At 34.6% G+C, this 19,190-nt stretch overlaps 1 protein-coding gene and 1 long non-coding RNA gene across 5 annotated transcripts; both read right to left on the reverse strand.

Annotated features, from left to right (window-relative positions):
* Positions 1-1,442: 1,442 nt before the first annotated feature.
* Positions 1,443-5,152, reverse strand: LOC132615176 (uncharacterized). Its single transcript, XR_009572602.1, has 3 exons — positions 4,219-5,152; positions 2,843-3,060; positions 1,443-1,898 (listed from the first exon to the last, which is right to left on the reverse strand). It is a non-coding gene; the product is annotated as an uncharacterized LOC132615176 (long non-coding RNA).
* A 2,896-nt stretch (positions 5,153-8,048) lies between these two features.
* On the reverse strand, positions 8,049-14,822 carry LOC132615797 (uncharacterized). Of its 4 annotated transcripts, XM_060330390.1 has the most exons (5): positions 14,668-14,822; positions 13,006-13,142; positions 10,452-12,910; positions 9,913-10,360; positions 8,049-9,798 (listed from the first exon to the last, which is right to left on the reverse strand). In XM_060330390.1, exons 2-5 carry the CDS (start codon positions 13,027-13,029, stop codon positions 9,172-9,174), a joined length of 3,558 nt encoding a protein of 1,185 aa, XP_060186373.1. In that variant the 5' UTR covers positions 13,030-13,142; positions 14,668-14,822; the 3' UTR covers positions 8,049-9,171. The 4 variants fall into 4 exon arrangements, with proteins under 4 accessions (XP_060186373.1, XP_060186372.1, XP_060186370.1 ...); XM_060330389.1 differs by having other exon boundaries at positions 8,049-10,318; XM_060330387.1 differs by having other exon boundaries at positions 8,049-10,360.
* Between the last annotated feature and the right edge of the window lie 4,368 nt (positions 14,823-19,190).

Genomic DNA, 19,190 nt, shown 5'->3' on the forward strand with positions numbered 1-19,190 from the left:
CACAAATTATCTCATTTGTCTCTACTTACTCTGCAAAAGATAAGCATTTATATATATATATATATAACAGCAGAAGTCCTGAAAACAATGCATAATTAAGGTTTCCTTGGTGTATAAAGAAATCACATACTAATAATATTCGAATCTCTAACATGGAACAAATTAATCAAAATCCTTACATATTCTGGCTCACGGAACACTAGAAATTGATAGCTTGAGTTGTGAATATCTTCCTCTATCTAGACCACCATCTTGATTCGTCGTGGCTAAAATTTGGCACAAAATATCCCATGTTCTGCATCTTGGCATCTGATAGTCCAAATACATATTCTTTTAAATGTTTGTCATTGTCTCACAAATCGGTAAAATATGTTAATTAATAGTTCTCTCCCCTATTAAATACCATTACCTCATTTTCTCTCACTTTCATTACCGGTTTCCTCTCCACAATATCCTCCATTTTATGTCCAAATATTAAAGTGAATCCAACCTACTTCTATTTTTTTGGCCCATTTGATATTGTGTTTGAGGAATTTTTCCAACATAGTCGTTGCATTGAGAAATTTCTATAGTGAATCTAGAGCCCATTTGGATTAGCTGGAAAAAAGTGACTTTTAAGCATAAGTGCTTAAAGTACTATTTAAGTGCTGAAATTTATTTTATAAATAAGCAGTTACGTGTTTGGATAAAAGTGCTTAAAAGATTTTTTTGAAGTAAGGATAGTGTTGAAATTAACAGAAAATATGAGGGATAAAAGGATAAAGTTGTTGGTCAAACCAAAATGGCTTTTAAGCCAAAAAAAAATTAGGGTTGAGCAAGTTCTTGGTTTTGACTTATTTTAAGCACTGTTAACTTAATTTAAACTGCATTCTATTTTATCGACACCCAAATAAGTTAAAATGACTTATAAATTGGTTTATAAGCCAATCCAAATGGGCTCCTAACCTTACCCCATTTCGTTGTCTGCTCCACTTTGTACGGCTCAATTAATATCACGTTTGAGGAATTTTTCCGATAGATGTACTCGTTGATTTTTTCATTTCTATAGTTAATTGTATATTAGTTATTCAACAAAATTTAAGCATGATATACATGAGTTGATTTATCCTTCAGAATGTGTATAAGTAGTCGTCATACATGTATATCTAAGAGTATCTATTATAAAACTTGTATTACCAACTGTACATCAATTATTTAACATAATTTAAGCATGCTATATATGAGCTGATTAATTTGTCCTTTAGAGTGTGCTGTGTATAATTATACTAGCAATGTATGCCTGTGTGATGCAAGGAGCCAACATGGTTAATTTGATTTGTCAATGGAGGACGGAATCAATTAGCACATATAGAAGGCAATAAGGGTTACGAGAAGTTTAGTAGAAACACACCTGCTAAATTTTCCAAGTTAAGAAAAAGAACTAAGGTATAATTCAGGAACAGTGCATTCAATTCTAAAGATGAGATTGTCATAACAATACACACGGATCTTGTACCGTCTTCTTATCACCTATTTGTTGAGAATTTTACAAAACCAAATGACCTACTAATTTTAGTCTTTCAAACAATGGCTAGACTTGGCAAACTTGATTTTCCTTGAGGAGGCATTTTGATGTGCAACATCGACACTCTTGGCCCCATGCTTTAACTTGGTAGAAAGACAGTTCTCTGCCACAATATTCCTCTGCAATCTAGTACCATATTGTTCTTCATCAAACTAGTAATACAGTGACCAGGAACCATAAATACTTCGCGCATACAACAGTATGTGCTACAACATGCATATATGTGGTCTTTCAAATGCCTTCAATAATAACCACCTTCAAAAGTTGTTCCCATCATATGATATTCTAACCTTCTGCTGTGAAATCTTTACCTTCCTTATATATATCACTACTCCTGCATAATTTACGTAATCGTCATGAACAAATTGGTCAAATTATAGTAAGCTTGGATTAGTAACTTCAAAAATCAGATAAGTAATCTATTGCACTCCTCCCCGTCTCAAATTATCTGTCTTGATTTCTAAAAATAATTGTCTCACATAATTTGTTGCTTTAGAAGTTCAAGATAAAATTAATTATTTTTCCATTTTACCCTTAGTAGTTATTGTTCCTGAAGACTACAAACACCTAAATTGTAGGGATATGTTATGATTGTTCAATTACCAATAACGGGTAAAACAGTTAAAACTCCCTCCTAATTATTGTTGTTTAAGAGGCGTATAAAAGAGAATCACGACAAATAATTTGAGACGGAGGGAGTATTGGTAAAAGCCTTTAACATAATCAAACTACTTTAAAAGCTAGTCATTAGCACCAGTGGAATAAAAAAAATCCTGGCTTTTCCTACTTCAAGTAATTTCCTAATTTGATCTTCAAAAAGTTTCCTAAAAACAGCGTAGCAAGATTATTATGTTTTCTCCTAAGCAATGACAAATAAGACGACACACACTCCAAATGAATCTCTTTTTCCCTTAGAAATACTGAAATTATTTTTCTAATGAGGGCACATCGAGCATACAAAGAGTTTCATTTCCTTCACAAAAGCAACTTTTTACATATAACATTTTCCGATAAGTATTCACAGTGACAGGATATTGTACATCCTAGCAAAAGGAATGTGCTTTAGATGTTACCATCATCAACTTACAATCTCCACATGATGCTATACAGAATGATTTATTTGGATAAGCAAAGGCTAAGTTATTCACACTCTCAGCATGGTCATCCATTTTCAAACACAAAAGTATAGGCCACAAATTGCAGGTACAACTTCAAAATATTTAAGTGCACCAAAACATACTGATATAGATTTTCCAAAATAATGAAAAGAGAACCTACCCCAAATGACGCCGCACATCATTTGTTCCGGTGGTGGCATACTTGCAACTGCATAACAAGATAAGAATATTAGAGGTCTTAGATTGGACAATTTAAAATTAAGAAATGGAACTGTAATAGATGGTTGCAGATTTTATCTGTGACTTGTCCATCATTGTCTATTTTTGCACATATAGCTGCATTTGAGCATGTTTAACAAAGAGAACTCCTTAACATACCTGGAGTAATATATAAAAGAATGAATTAACAAAAAAAAAACATAGCTAAGGAAAACAAATGGTTGAAGATTTCAGGTGATGTTTTGTGAGAAGGGGAATTGACTGATAAGAATGGAAGGGGAAAAAACACAAGAAAAGAAAAGCTAAGTGGCATAGTAATCTGTGTTTCTCCAATTAAAGAGGTGTTATCCATTTTCCGTTTACAAGGCTAATGACTATGAATGGAAGGGTTACGATGCACATTTTACACACAAATGAACAATTAAAAAGCATTGCATAGTCACAATGTCAATAGCCTCTCAGAAACTTTTGCCATGGTTAATTAGAGCAAAGAACATGGTTCTGCTTTTGCCTTAGATGAAAAGGTTTTGATTTTCTTTTTCAGGGAATTGAACAAAGGCTTGTCCAATTCTTCTTTTAGATGTTCTCAACTTCTAGCTAAATTCATCAAATGTTATAGAATTGCATTTGCTCAAAATTAGACTAATAGTAAATTTCTATGTATAAGAAAGCTATTGGCTAATCATCCTCTATGAATTATCCAAAAAATTAAAAAGATAAGCACCCTTCATCTACATCAGCTAAATCATATTACATTAAAATTACATTAAGAGGGTATCGGTGTCACTATTCGCAAACACTAATATAGAGTCCAATTTATTTTCATGTTACGAGTCTTATTAGGACTTGAGTCAAGAACATACATCAAATTACGTTAAGATGCATTGAAATTCATAATCGCCACTATAAAGTCCATTTTTTTTAATTCACCTGTCCTGTTTTAGGACTTAACTCAAGAACATTCAAAAGCGCCAAAATTGCAATACATGCAAGCATAGAGCTACGTTTTTCCTAATAGTTATTAAAAAAATAATTTAATCTAACTCTCGAAAATGCTTGAAGGCATATGCTAGGGGCAAACCTTATTTTAAAGAATCTGCCATTAATAGTTATATTTGTTTCTCAAAACCCTTAACTTTTCCTTATATAGTTTTGGCTTCTACCAAATAATTAATCCTCTGGCTCCATAAGTGCATTCTGAGTCAACAATAATGGCATGCTTCTCACATCCCGCAAAAATGATGTACATAAAGATGATTCAATGATACAAAAAATAATGAAATAAACTTCAAATTAATACTGAAGCTATGAACCGACCTCTCTCAAGAGTTAGCCCCAAATTCCATAGGAATGAAAAGAATAGAGACTCTCAAATAAAGAAAACAAAAAGGCTCAGTAGCTGCTGAGAGTGGGCATAGGAACACTTGATTAGGAATAGCACAAATTCAAAAAGCAAGGGAAATGAAAGTGATTAGAATCCAGATGTTCTAGATAAATAAAGAGGTAACCACGTGTAAGCCAAAATAGGACAATTGAAAGGCACACGTGGTTAAAGGAGAAGCCAAATATAGGCCCAAGTTTGTGGTATAACTTATGTTGCTTTTAATTCAATCATTTGTTGCTGTGTTCGTACTCCCTTCCCGTTTATATATAATAGAAATAAGTTGTCCATGATACATGTATATATATATATATTTTTTTTTTATTTTTTTTTTATTTTTTTTGGGTAACTAAACATTTGTATTACCAAGGAATATTTACGATAAATTTTACAAGCCCCACCCAAACTGGCTAAAACAACCCACCTATTTCTCATCCTCTACTGAATCAAAGAAACTATGTGGATACATGTCTAACTACTAGCTGCAACAGATCCAGAACAAGCTTAATCTAAGCAGGATTAAGGATAGTAATTCAGTCTACTAAGTTGGCCAGAAATCCTGGCCTGTCCTTCACCCTTGGCATGAATTTTTTGAGCAATCAACCTTAATACTCTTTCACCAGTGTTAGCCTCGTAGAAAATCCTCCGATTTCTCTCGATCCATATGTGGCATATGCAACAAGCCAAAGCAACTCTGTACACTTCCACTTTAGCATATTTTTCTCTTCCATGCTTAATAGCCCATCAGGAGCGGCTCAAATCTGTTAGGGTCTAAAGCCAAACCTAGGGGCTTAACTTTGTTTTATCACAAAAACGAGGATAGAAAAAAGAATTCATTATTTTTTTCATTTGAAGTCTAATTTTTGAGGATCTATGTCAGATATCTCACTTACTTCCTCAAGAGCTCCTTTTTGAGACTGTATCAAATATTCAGTTCTTCTTTCTTGAGTTTTTAACAATCAAATTCGAATTTTCTAGTTGACATATTTTATATTCTAATAAATAATTAAAGAGACAATATATATTACATAGTAAGATATCAAAACAAGCAAGTTGTAGATGAAAAAAATACTAAAAAGTTGAAATAATAGAACCTGATTCAAGAAGTTGATAACTTGATTTGAGAATACTTATTTGGTGCTTCAATATACCTCTTGCAATATTTGGTGCCCGAGAAAAAACAAAAATAGAAAACTCATACACTGTGTCTTTCATAGCAATATAAGTCAAAGACTCTCTTGGAGAAACAAAGAAGAACATAAAAGCGTAGAAGTATATTAAAGTTTAGAGAAAAGTTAAAATTAGATTGAGTATTGTAGAGAAACCAATCAAGGGCCTTCTTTTTTGTCAATATACTAGAGATTGAGTATTTATATACCATACATTATTTACTGATTTAGGAGCCTTATTTTCTATCAATTAATTAATTATTTCCTTTTAATGACAAAAAGTACTTAGAATACTTTATAATTTTCAAATATAAACTACATTGATGAAAAATGGGGCCCCAAAATTGAGAGGCCTAAAGCTTAGGCTTCACCCAAAAACCACCCCGGTAGCCCATATGAGTTCATCAGACCATCCCCAGACTTCCTTGTTCACACCCAACCAAGCAAGCATTTTCCTCCATATCCTAGTAGAGAACTGACAAGAGAAGAAAAGATGCTTCAAGGTTTCATCAGCATTCTGGCATAGGACACACTCATGTTCAGATCAGTCATACCCCATTTGATTAGCTTGTCTCTAGTTTTGAGTGTAGAATGTATAGCTAGTCTCATGATGAATATCCATTTAGAACAACTCAAAAGTTATTGCAAATAAGCTTCCTCTAAAGAGCTTTAGTGAACTCGCCTCTAAGCTTCAAATACATGTTTCTGATAGAGAAGTTCTCCAAAGACACTACCTCATCAAATGACATTCCAGCATCTATGAAGCTCTCTTTAGCTTTCAGGATTTCCTAGTTATCCGTGAGGCTTGCCGTGGACATACATCCAACAGAATGCTGATGATATCATAATATATATCTCTTGTAAGACTCGTATAATTGGTTGTGTATAAGTTATTTAACAAAATTTAAGCATGATATACATAATCCAATTTGTGAAATGTAGAAATTAGCTTTTTGATAAACTGTATTCAATCTTATGGAGTTATATGGAAGCTTGGTTGATTTCATCAAATAGAGGAATCACTAGGCATCTTTGGTTGGGAACCACAAAACTAGGTATTATATTTATGTTAGGATTGTTATTAATGGATAGATATTTATGAAGCTTGAAATGAGGAAAAAAATTCCTACCTTACTAGTAAATACACATTAACAAGATAGATATTTTATTTATGTCAGAAATGCTATTAATGGATAGATATCTATGGAGCATGACATAAGGAAGAGAACTTTTGCCTTCCTAATAAATACAGTTTGCTATAGGTTGCCCATTTTATAGACTTTTGTTTACTAAACCTGATGGTTATAAATATATGCCAATAAATACGAAGGATTGTATGGAGATCTTAATGCACTTTTTTTTAATGTATATATATATACACACCCTCCAATCCCAAATAATAGTGCTTTGACAAATTTAATTTTGCTTCAAATTATTTGACTTATCCTTACTACTACAATTAGTGGAGTGTTAATTAACTGAATATGTTTAAGAAAAAAAAAAAGTAAAGAACAATTTAGACAAATACTTTTATGATTTAAGTCTATTAGATGTCTTTCTTTAGATTTGTGATCACCTTTAACACTTTTGTTTGGATGGGTGTTACGTATTGTTTCATAATGTATCATATTGTGTTGTATTGTATTGTTTTTGATGAATACAACGTTTGAATGGATTGTATCATTTTCCGTCATTACATAATGTTAGACATCAACAATTTGAAAGATAAACCTACAAATAAAGTAGGGTATGACATAAAGCTAAAATAAAAAGGTACGATAGAGGATAAAATATGAGTATTACGTAATAAGTATAAGAACGAAATGAGAAAAAGTAAATAAGGTAACAACGCGATAACACCAAATCAGTTGTTACATAAAATAGTACTTTTCGCTGCTACGTAATGATGGATTTAACGATACGATACAATAAAAATGAGTAACAATAAAAATAAATATTGTATTTAAAGTAACAACACAATACAATACAATAGGTAGCAATCATCCAAACAAGCTAAAAGACTGACCATATAGTCAAACAAATATCCTCTTAGCTGGGTAAAGAGATTATTCTTAATGAGATTAATATTGATTCAACCTTTGACAGTTTCAGTATTATATACTTTGAAGCGAAGAATTATTCAACTTAATTTGCGTGCAAGTAACTACCCCAAATTTAACGGCTATTATCCATGATTGGCTTTGGATTTTCCTGTCATCCAATTATTGCAAGTAGATATTACTATTAATCAAACATATCTTTAAATAATCAGACACCCTAAACATTTTTTTTAAATATTATTGCAAGTAGCTACTATTAATCAAACATATCTGTCTATAATTAGATACCGTTGAACAGATACTTAATACATGTTGTTTCTGAAAGAAGGCGAGGGGTTGCTTCAATCTCTATTAATAATCTGTAGATTGCGACTTTCTGCTAACTCAGTTTCTTTTTTCCAAAAGCAATTTTAGCTATTTGTTTAGGAGTACTGGCTAGTTATTTAAAGCTTGATTGATCTATTAAAGAGGACCGTTCGAATAATTGGGACCATTGACCCTTAACGGTGGAATAATAGAGGCGTAGAATTCAAGCCCTGAGAATGAATAACTTTGGGTGAAATAATAGAGGTCTGGAATTTGAACCCGAGAACAAACAATTTTTGGTGAAATAATAGAGGCCTAAAATTCAAATCCCAAGGATGAGTAGCTTTTTGATGCATAACACTTTACCCCTATAGGTACAATGGTTGACATTTTGGTGTAGAGCGTTTTACCCCTTTAGTGAGCCTACAAGGCGCAGATCAAGATTAGTTCAACCGGTGGCTTCAAATACCGAATGGTTAAACCAAAAAAAGTTAAAGAGGACAGGACGGCATCTCAAGAGAGGCAAATGAGGTAAGCATGGACATCCACCTCAATGATATTGGTTCTTATAGATGGTGTTATTGTTATATCATACACTTGCAAAATTCCCTTTGGGACAATATCCCATCACCAACCTGTTTGTCTAACTGGCCATCACCAGCTGGTTAAACACTTGTAAACCACTGAAGTCATTTACCCCGCGATTAGTCATGGATAGTTGTTATTGCTAGGAATCATTTAAGTGTTTGAGCTTATCTTGAAGTTGTAGAGAACTCAAGACGAAGTTCAAGCTTACCAAACTGTGCAAAGGACTCTGCTCCGTTCCAAGGATTCTAGGAGCGGCTAAAAGCTGTGTTTAAGGCTTATAAACTATACACAAAGCCAGCAAGCACATTAGCAACTTAAACTAGCAGCATTCATGCCAGCACAGTAGCAACTTTAACTAGCTATTTTCAAGCCAGCATAAAAGAGCATCTTCTTAAACTAGTTGTATACTTCTTCTGAAACAACAAACTGCAGGCAGCAATGATAAGAAGCACGTTCCTTGGACGGCCTACTAGCAACAAGATTGAAGCAAAAACATGCATAAATGCATACTTCCCAGAGATTCAAGGTCCCATGAGCTATTAAGCCAAAATCTGCTACTTTTCGATAAGGAGATATCAACCCCTCTTCAGGCCAGACCCCCACCCCCCACCCCACCCCCAACCCCCAATTGCATTCATCTAGATGCATTCAAAAGTCGGTCTCAGTTCCTCAATACACGCAGCACATTACTATAACCTGTCTGTCTGCCAGGAACAGGAATTCTCTTTCAGGAACAAAAAGATGCAGAAACAGGTTCAGTGAGCTATCAAGTAAATCTTCTTCTCTTCAATCTGGAGACATCAAATTCTTCTCCATGCCAAAGTTGTCCACTCTGTCTAAAATTACCTTCTTCCTCTTCGACAATTCTCATTCGCCTAGGTCCTCGCCTCTCGCCATACTTCCTTCTCTCGTCAGTCCTTCCACCACTGCGAAGCTCAGAACATCTACCAGTGTGTATCGGCCCATCATAGTACTCGTCACCATCATCCCTCTCCCGACGATCTATAATCTCAAGTCTCCTATTGCTTCTATTAAATACCCGATCAGATGGACTTCTTCTGCTAGAAAGAGACCTTGGATGACCGTGCTCCTGTACAGCATCCACGTCCCTCATGTCATTCAGACGCCGAGCAGTATATGATGGCGAGTCACGCCTTCGAGGAGCTATTGCTTCTTCGGCAAAAGAAGTTCGTGGAGAAGACCTCATCCTATCTTCCCTGTACATAACCGGAGACCTGTGCCGAGATGAATCATGAAGACCACTGAATCCTTCTGTCGATCTCCTCCGAGGAGAGGACCAAGGGCCAAGGGAGCGTGTATGGGACCTAACAGGAGACTTAGACTGCATTCGAGGGAAACATCTTCTCTGCATCGCGGTAAACTTTGTATTACCCTGAACGAAACGACCATCAGATCCATCATACATAGATTGCTGGTGACTATAAACAGGATCACTAATATCAGCTGGAAAGTCCCTAATAAACTTCTCACTATGCCGAACACCTACCAACTCAGAGTCATCTTCATCGGTGCATCTGTTTGGGCTGATATTCCTGGGAGCTCTACGAAGCATTTGAATGCCCATCATAGCAGCACCTTCTCTTCCATTGGGGGACAGTCGACGTGCAGGTGGATGCCGAAATGAAGGCAAGGCATCACTTAATGGCTTCCTCCTCCTACTGCTAGAAAAGGCAGTATTATCTAGTCTTCTATCATAGTCATTACGTTCAAATTCAGATTCCCCAACAGCAGCTGTACGGTTACGTCTAAACCGATAATCGGATACACCTCTATAGCTTTCAAAATCATGCCCAGAATCCCATTCTCTACGTGAACGGTTAAACCGGGTCGAAGCCCTCCCTCTTCCACGCATGAAGTTCCCCCTCGAGTTGACAAATGACCGGTCCTGAAACCTATTTGGCACAAACTTAGGACCATCAGCATAAGTTTCATCTCTGGAAAAAACACAGCAAGAAAAAGTCTTGTGTTTAGCAGCATTTAAATTTTAAAAAACCACAAATCAACAGCAATAAAAAGAAAAATTACCTATTACTTCGTAGATGGAATTTCTCCTCCTCCATATCTGAATACCTTTCTCTTCCACTTCTTGAAGACGGCGACCTACCCATAAAAGGTCTGAAATTACTAGGAGATGTTGCATTGGATGCACGAGGTAAGTTGATAATCCGGCTCTTGCCTCCAACATTTGACAAATATTTACTAGAGTTAGAATTAAGAGATCTTTCAGCATTTTGCAAATATGGATCGGCTGTTGGTGACATATCAGCTCTTCCAATATTCTCGTTATTAGCCTCACCAACATTTCTGCCAGCCGCATTGATACCAGCAGCTGCTCCGTCAGATAAGACATCCTTTTCACATCCTTCCTGCGCATCTGCTATTCCTGGTTGATCAACTGGTCCTTGTTGAATAGCGCCAATAGGCCTCTGCTCATTATCTCTAGTTGTTCCCTCTTTATCTAATAATGGACTCTGCAGATTACCGTCTTTATGATCAATTTTGTGAGCTTTCCCATCACAGCCTTTAACAAAGTCATCATTAGACACAGTATGAACTGGTATACTGTAATCTTTTTCATCATTTTTGAAGCAATGAGATTCCCCAACCCCAGGAAATCCAGAACAATGAGCATTTTTGCTAGAAGATTCATTATTTTTGTCGGAATCTAGCCCTTCAGCAATTGGGTCTTCTGCAATTGACTGCATCATTGGTTCTCGGACCTCACCATCTTCATATTCATCATCCTCTCTGCCACACCCACTCGCAGTGTCAACGTGTCCCACAAAAGCATGATGACCATCAGATTCATAATCAGAACCATAACATTCTTCTTCTGTACCAGCTGATATACTTATCTTTTCCTCATTGTTTGCTGATCTCTCACCACTTGCAACCAAATTATGTGCATCTTGTGTCTTTTTGTATCCCATGTGATCTTCAATATCCATGCCCTCCGAAACAGATGCCTCCACTTTATCACTGGATATATTTGATTCTTTGAGGTCAAAGTTTGCATCTTTAGCAGCAATATCAGCATTTACATGATCTAGAGCATTTTTACTTATATTATCTTCATTAGTATGAACAGAGTACTCAGATGGAGCACACAAGTCCCCACTCACAGACAAATCTGAACAGGTCGACAATCTAGAAGGGCATCCCTGTTGAGGGGTCAAAGGCATTGGCAGTGTAGAAGACGAAGAAGAAGAACACGAAGACGAAGAACTCTCCTGAAGCTGCAAAACCCTTCCAACTGATTGGTGCGCAATCACATCTGATGTCATAGATATTTCCTGGCTAACCTCCTGGAGTGGTTCACATTTCATTGGTTTTTGCTCAACTAATTTCTGAAGGTCCTTAGTTGACAACTCAATAGACTGCTGAATCTGACTCACAACTTCAGTTTTTACTACATTAGCCTCCAATGTTCCAGCTGGACGACACACAGCTCCAACATTAGCTTCTTCAACAGGTTCTGACTTAACAGTTTTACAAGTGGTGGAATTCATATTTCTATCCAATGCTGGATTTTTCAGCAAACCCGAGTTCGGACTAACCCTGCTGGAGGCTACTTTAGCCCATGACTGCAGTGCTGGGGAGTCAAACTCTCGTAAAGTACTGCCAAGACTAAGACGAAGCACATCCACGGACTTGAATCTTAAGTTAGGATGTATTGATGAGATGGGAAAAGTAAATCCCTGCTCACTAGCTCCAACAACTTGCTTCCCTTTATTATCATTAGCACCAATAACAGAAGCAGAACTAATATGACTTGTCTCTTTAACAGGAGCATCATCACCAGCCTCCCATGAATCCATAGGAGTATTCAGATCCCAATTAGATCTATTAGTGTGTGCAGTATCATCAGCAGCTTTGTTATTCAAACCAATCTTGCAACTTCCATCCTGGGAAATGTCCTTCCCTTTGTTCAAAGATAGAGAAAGCAATGAAGGATCAACCAAAGAAGAAACTTGAGGTTCCTTTGGGCCTAATGACAACTCAACGTTCCCTGAATTGGCAGGAAGTTCAAGTTTACCGTGGCTTTCCCCTTGTTTGGCAATAGCTTCCTTCTTGACAGTCACTGTTGTTCTACCTATAGCTCCCTGGCCAGCTAATTTTTTGGCCAATGCTGGTTTCACTAGATTGTCAACATTTGTTGAAGTACCGGAGCTAGTATTAGGATTTGTTTCCGGAGATATGGATAAAAATGGTAGCATAGTAGGCTGAGAGTCAACTTTCGCACCCGAAGGTCTTTCTTCCTTTACCTTTAGAAGAGAGTTCCTGGGAGTATCAGATTTACCTGTACTATCACAAGAAGTCAAGGTCGATCCTTGGCTCAAGGCTGAATCTTTGGTCTTGGATTCATTTTCATTAGAAAAAGAAGATCGCTCAGCACGGATAGGTTGGACCATAGAGCACCACCTCTTCTTAAGAGGGACAATACCTGACGAAGAGCTACTAGACTGCTGGGAAAGAACTCCAGGCTGCAAAATACATGACGAAATGGAATGATATTAAAACAATGGACGCATTAAACAGTTAGACCAATTCAGCAGCAAATCAGAAATCAGACTGCGACCTCTTCGTTTCTGGAAACTGGCATGGTTCCAAAATCAGTTAAAGCTAAATCTTTTCTATCTCAAGAAGATATCAACCAAGTACGATCAAGTGGTAGAACACACCCGAAACACTAGATCGCACTCCTCTAATTGCACCCTGCAACCAAATATGCCAAAATATTACAACACAAAAGAGAAACGGAACATTCATAATCCCAGAAAAAAATACATAAAAAAAGCCCGCACACAGGTAGAGACAAATACAAAAGGAAAACAAAGCTACTCCCTCCGTCTCAAATTATCTGTCGTGACTAAAATAGTTGTCTCAAATTATTTGTCGTTTTAGAAGTTCAAGGCAGTACTAATTATTTCTTCCGCATTTTACTCTTAGTAGAATTTTATCATTAATGGAGATAACACATAAATAGAGTAAGCATTTAGGGCTCGTTTGGTACGAGGGATAAAGGATAATTAATCCCAGGATTAAATTTGAGACGAGTTTATCCCACGTTTGGTTGAGATGAAATCGCGGTATAACTAATCTCGGGATTGTAGTGTTATTTTTATCCCTATGAAAGGGTGGGATAACTAATCACAGGATAATTAATCCTGGGATAACTTGTTCCCCAACCAAAAGACCCTTTAATTAAAAGAGATTATAACTTAGACATAAATAAGGGTAAAAGTAGACAAGTACCCCTCATAATTAATATTTCCCAAGGGGCATGCAAAACAATAAAACGACAGATAATTTGAGACAATTTGAGACAAACAGAGTAATTTTTTGGAGATTTCAAGCGCAGATCATGATAACGAATGAATATTAAGCATCTAAACCTCGTAAACAATTAAAAAGAAAAGACAAAAGTACCAAACAATAACAAATCTAACAAACTAATTTCCTAAACAACTACTCCCTCCATCCCACAATTTATACGACGGTGTTTAACTCGGCACAAAATTTAAGAAATAAATGATGACTTTTGAATCGTGATGTCTAAAACAAGCCGAAGAAATTTTTGTGGCTAGTAATCATTTCATTAAGGGTAATGAGAATTTTAGAGTTAAATTGTCGCTAGATATCGAAAAGTATCATTCTTTTTTGTACTGACTAAAAAAAAAAAACACTATCATATAAATTGGGACGGAAAGAGAACCCGGTTTTGACCAGCAAAACCCTAGAAATCGGATAAAATAATCCGATTTCCACCAAATTCATGAAAAATTCCTACCATTACCAGTAAATTCAACACTAAAATAAACAAAAATCATTAATCTTCTAAACTCAAACTAATATCAAATTGAGGCATTTTAATCGCTTGAACATACATATAAGTGCTATTTTTTTATTTATTTTTAAAAACATAAAGGAAACAAATCGATCAACAAACGCGATTTAATAAAAAAAAAAAAAAAAACCCTATTTATGATTCACAACAGTCAAATAATCGAAAATCTAATCAATTTTCAATAGATATAACCACAAAAGCACATTCATCGCTAATCAGATTAGGTTTTGGGTAAAACAAACTTGTAAAACCCTAAAATAATGAATAATAAACAAATTTTTACCTGAAAAAGAAATTAGACATAGCAAAAAAAAAAAAAAAAAGGAGCAATTAAATTGCATACAGATATATGTAGGAAATAAATGTAAAGATAAAATGAAGAAAAATGAGAACCTTATGTATATATATCTGTTCTTAAGACAGCAAAAAGACTGAAAAAACAGAGAGAAAAGAATTTGGTTGTGAATTTTCTTTGTGGTTTTCCTTTTGGAATAATGTGATAATGATAATTTTCTTTATATATGTGTATGAATTGTTAGTACTATTTATATTTATATATAAGTCCTATTTGATGATTGTGGTTGGTTAGGGTTTGTGGACTTTTCAATAATTGCAAATTTCCTATATTTAAGGCCCATTATTTCCACTTTATTTGTCAACTTTATTTCCTTGATTTTTTATAAAATGGCAATTTTGACTTCTTTTTTCTTAATACTTGTGTGAAGATAATTGAAGAAGTTTTCTAGGGTAGGTGACATCTCATGATTGCTCCATAGTCTCTGCATTACTTGAAAATTAATACAAATTTTGGAATAAAGGTGGCTTCAAGATTTAGCATCTACCATTATTTTAAAAAAAATTTTTTTTTTTTTTTTGTCGAGAGTGGGTTGGTGTTCAGTGTACCGCTTATCCAGTGTTAAAGATATACATTTAGAGAATCTAAAAGAAATATTGTTCCCAACTTTATCGTGATTAACTAAATTCGCGTGAATTTGGAATAAAAAAGACACTTATTTAGATTCGGTGTACGTGGCGCATTAATTTATCATAGCTAAGGGATAAATTAAGAGATAAGATGTATAGTAAGACAATCTTTCATTTGTTAACCGATATAAAAGTGAAGAAGGGCATTCGTTGATGAGTTCCTAATAAGGGAGACAATCAAATGCAAATTTGTTGACTGATATAAGAGTGAAGAAGGAAAGTCGTTGAGAGAGAAGGAGGGAGGAACGATTGATTAGTAAGTTACTAATGAGAGAGAACGTGAGAACGAATACATAATGCCTAATTATTTAGTGGGATCTCATTGGAGACTGTACATCTGAAAGAAAGATTGCTCCTAACTTTATCATGCACCATTTATTTTGAGTGCATTTGTAATAAGAAAAAGATACTTATTCAGATTTTTTGTATGTGCCGCATTAATTTATCTATACTAAGTGATAAATTACATAGTAGTAATATCCTTTTAAGTTAGTCAAATGTGAATTTGTAGACCGATATAAGAGTGAAGACAAAAAGTCGTCGACAGAGAGGAAGGGAGAAACGATTAGTAAGTTAATAATGAGGGAGAACATGGAGATAAATATATTGGGAACGAAGATATAATACCTAATTTAGTGGGATCGCGTTGGAGATTGTATACGTGGAAGAAAGATTGCTTCCAACTTTATCATGAACTATTAATTTTGAGTAAAGTTGTAATACAAAAGACACTTATTCGAATTTGTTATATGTGTCACATTAATTATACATAACTAAGTGATAAATTACGTACATAGTAGTAATATACGATTAAGACAATCAAATGCAAATTTGTTGACCGATATAAGAGTGAAGACGGAAAATAGTTGAAAGAGAGGAGAAATGATTGATTAGTGAATTAGTATTGAGGGAGTTAGATATATTGGGAACGAAGACATAATATCTAATATAGTGGGATCTCGTTGGAGATTGTATATCTGGAAGAAATATTGCTCCCAACTTTATCATGAACCATTAATTTGAGTGAATTTGTCATAAAAAAATATACTTATTTGTTGTATGTCTCGCATTAAGCTATCATAGCTAAGTGATAATTTACATAGTAGTAATATACGATTAAAACAATCAAATGCAAATTTATTGACCGATGTAAGAGTGAAGAAGGAAAGTCGTTGAGAGAGAGAGAGGGGGGGGGGGGGGGGGGGAGCGATTGATTGGTCAATTACTAATGAGAGAGAACGTGAAGAAAAATAGATATAATGGGAGTAGAGACAAAATACCTAATTTAGTGGGATCCCGCTGAAAATTGTATATGCTTTAGAAATTGCTATTATGTTTGGAAAAAAGTTAGTATGTATTGTTAACTGTGATAAAGGGATCATATTTTAGCATAAATTATCCCTAATAAATACATCACCAGCTGCCGTGTAATATTTATTTTTCCTTTCTGTAATCATGAATATACTTTGGCCAGTTAAGAACTCTCATGTGCAGAAGATGAAAGTCTCGGAAATGAGAATGTTGCGGTGGATGTGTGGGCACACTAGGAGAGATAGGATTAGGAATGGAGACATCCGGGACAAGGTGAGAGTGACATCAGTGGAGGACAAGATGCTGGAAGCGAGGCTGAGATGGTTTGGGCATGTGAAGAGGAGAAACACAGATGCTCCAGTGCGGAGGTGTGAGAGGTTGGCTATGGATGGTTTCAGGAGAGGTAGAGGTAGACCAAAGAAGTATTGGGAAGAGGTGATTAGACAGGACATGGCGCAGTTTCAACTTACCGAAGACATGACCTTAGATAGGAGGTTGTGGAAGACTCAGATTAGGATAGAAGGCTAGTAGATAGTCTCACTTATTCTTTCGCACTAGTGGTCGTAGTTTTGCTCTATCGTTTATTGCCCTTTGATTTCTGCCTATATTTGTTGGGTCTTGTCTTTTCAGATTGTTTTATCATGACTTATTCGCTTTTGTTATTTCTCATTTTCGCATTGCCCTGATATGCTTGTCCTTATCTGACTCTTTTGTCTTGTTTTCTCTTGAGCTGAAGGCCTTTCGAAAAAAGCCTCCGTACCTTCCAAGGTTGGGTAAGATTTGCGTACACTTTACCCTCCCCAGACCCCACATTGTGTGATTTCACTGGGTATGTTGTTATTGTTGTAATCATGAATATACTATAAAAATCTAAGTGTTTCTATATGATTCTAAAATATTTATATTAAGTTCGAAATAAGTTAATACAAATTAAAAGATCTTTATTATAATGTACGATTAATATCATGTGCAGCATACGTTTGATTAATCATGAATCAACGACACAAAATTCATCTAAAAATAATAACACATATAATATATTTCGGGTAAAAAATAATCTCAAAATGTCTCACCACTTTAACCAGCATAAAATAGAAGGGGTTTTAACAAATTTGACAGTTAAACCTGAATCATTACAACAACTAGTTAAAATATACTCTATATGTTTTATTTATATAAAACTTGTATACTATAGGCATGTCATAGGTATAAAATATTAAATTTTTAATTATTATTTTAGCGGATAGCTATACAATGTAAGTAGGCGTTTGGCCATAGATATCAAAAATAAATTCACTTTTTTTGAAATTTTTGGAGTTGGAGTTGTGTTTGACCATAGTTTTTGACATTGTAGTTTTTGGTGAAATGTAGGTGCCGTTTGGCCATAAATACAAAAAAGAAATTCACTTTTTTTGGAATTTTTGAAGTTGGAGTTGTGTTTGGCCATAGTTTTTGAAATTGTAGTTTTTGGTAAAATGTAATTGTAAAAAAGTGAAAAAAATTGAAAAACAAGTTTTTCTTGTTTTTGGTAAGTTGTATTCCGAATATTTATGCCCAACGCTCAAAAGTTAAAAAAAGTGAAAAAAAATTCCGGATAAAAGTGAATAATTTTTATGGCCAGACGGCTACGTAGTTGTAAAAAAGTGAAATCTTTTTGAAAAGCAAATTTTTTAAGTTTTTGATATTTCAGAATACAACTTTAAGTTATATTTGAAATATTTATAGCTAAACGTCCAAAAATAAAAAAAAAATAAAAAAAAAGTAAATAATTTTTATGGGCAGATGGCACCTAAAACTTTCAAAATAGAAATGAGATGAAAGAAGATAAGATCATTAAATATGGGAGACTTTATAGAAGTCTATCACCAAAAATTACGTTATAAGAAGATTCTAGTGGACCCAATCTGGTTGGACCAGCTAAGTAATCAATGACTTTGTTCAATGTTTCTGTTATGCTTATGCTTTTTTATTTCCTTCTTTTCCTTTTTCTCGCTGGCTAGATAATTCCCTTCTTTTTTTGTTTGGTGTGATCGTGACAGGTTGTTCACGTTTTGTTGCGCTGTTGCTAATTTAGCAATTTGTCATTTCCTGTAATATAAAGTGACCGACTTAAAGCCTAGATCTGAAGATCAAATAAGTTTTTTTTTTTACTTTTATTTTATCACGGGTGTCAGGACTAAGAGCAGATTGACTTATAAGTTGATAAAAAATATAAGACAACTTATAAATTATTTTTAACTTATTTGAGTGTTTAATAAAAATGAAAAACCGCTTAAATTAAAAATAAAGTACTTAAAATAAGCTAAAATTAAAAAATTGCTCAACTCCAACTTTTTTTTTTTTGGCTGAAAAACCATTTTAGTTTGATCAATAATTTTACCCTTTTATCCCCTTATATTTTCTGTTAATTTCAATACTAACCTTCTAAAAACCCTTTAAGCACTTTTATCCAAACATGAAATTGCTTATTTATAAAATAATTTTCAGCACTTAAAAAGTACTTTAAATACTTATGCTTAAAGCCACTTTTTTCAGCTAATTCAAACGGGCTCTAACTTGTTTGCATTTTAATTTTCCACCAAATATTTGCTACCTTCCACCAATTTAAATTCTTATTAATT

The sequence above is a fragment of the Lycium barbarum genome, chromosome 10 (assembly GCF_019175385.1).
Source record: "Lycium barbarum isolate Lr01 chromosome 10, ASM1917538v2, whole genome shotgun sequence".
NCBI classification, from domain to species: domain Eukaryota; kingdom Viridiplantae; phylum Streptophyta; class Magnoliopsida; order Solanales; family Solanaceae; genus Lycium; species Lycium barbarum.

What these genes read in the sequence shown, in the direction of transcription:
- LOC132615797 (XM_060330387.1), bottom strand. Translation starts at nt 13,029, where the DNA reads ATGCCAGTTTCCAGAAACGAAGAG. An exon ending in CAGTTTCCAGAAACGAAGAG is followed by an intron (nt 12,911 to 13,005) that starts GTCGCAGTCTGA and finishes TGTATTTTGCAG; the next exon opens with CCTGGAGTTCTTTCCCAGCA. An exon ending in TTCCATCTACGAAGTAATAG is followed by an intron (nt 10,361 to 10,451) that starts GTAATTTTTCTT and finishes TGTTTTTTCCAG; the next exon opens with AGATGAAACTTATGCTGATG.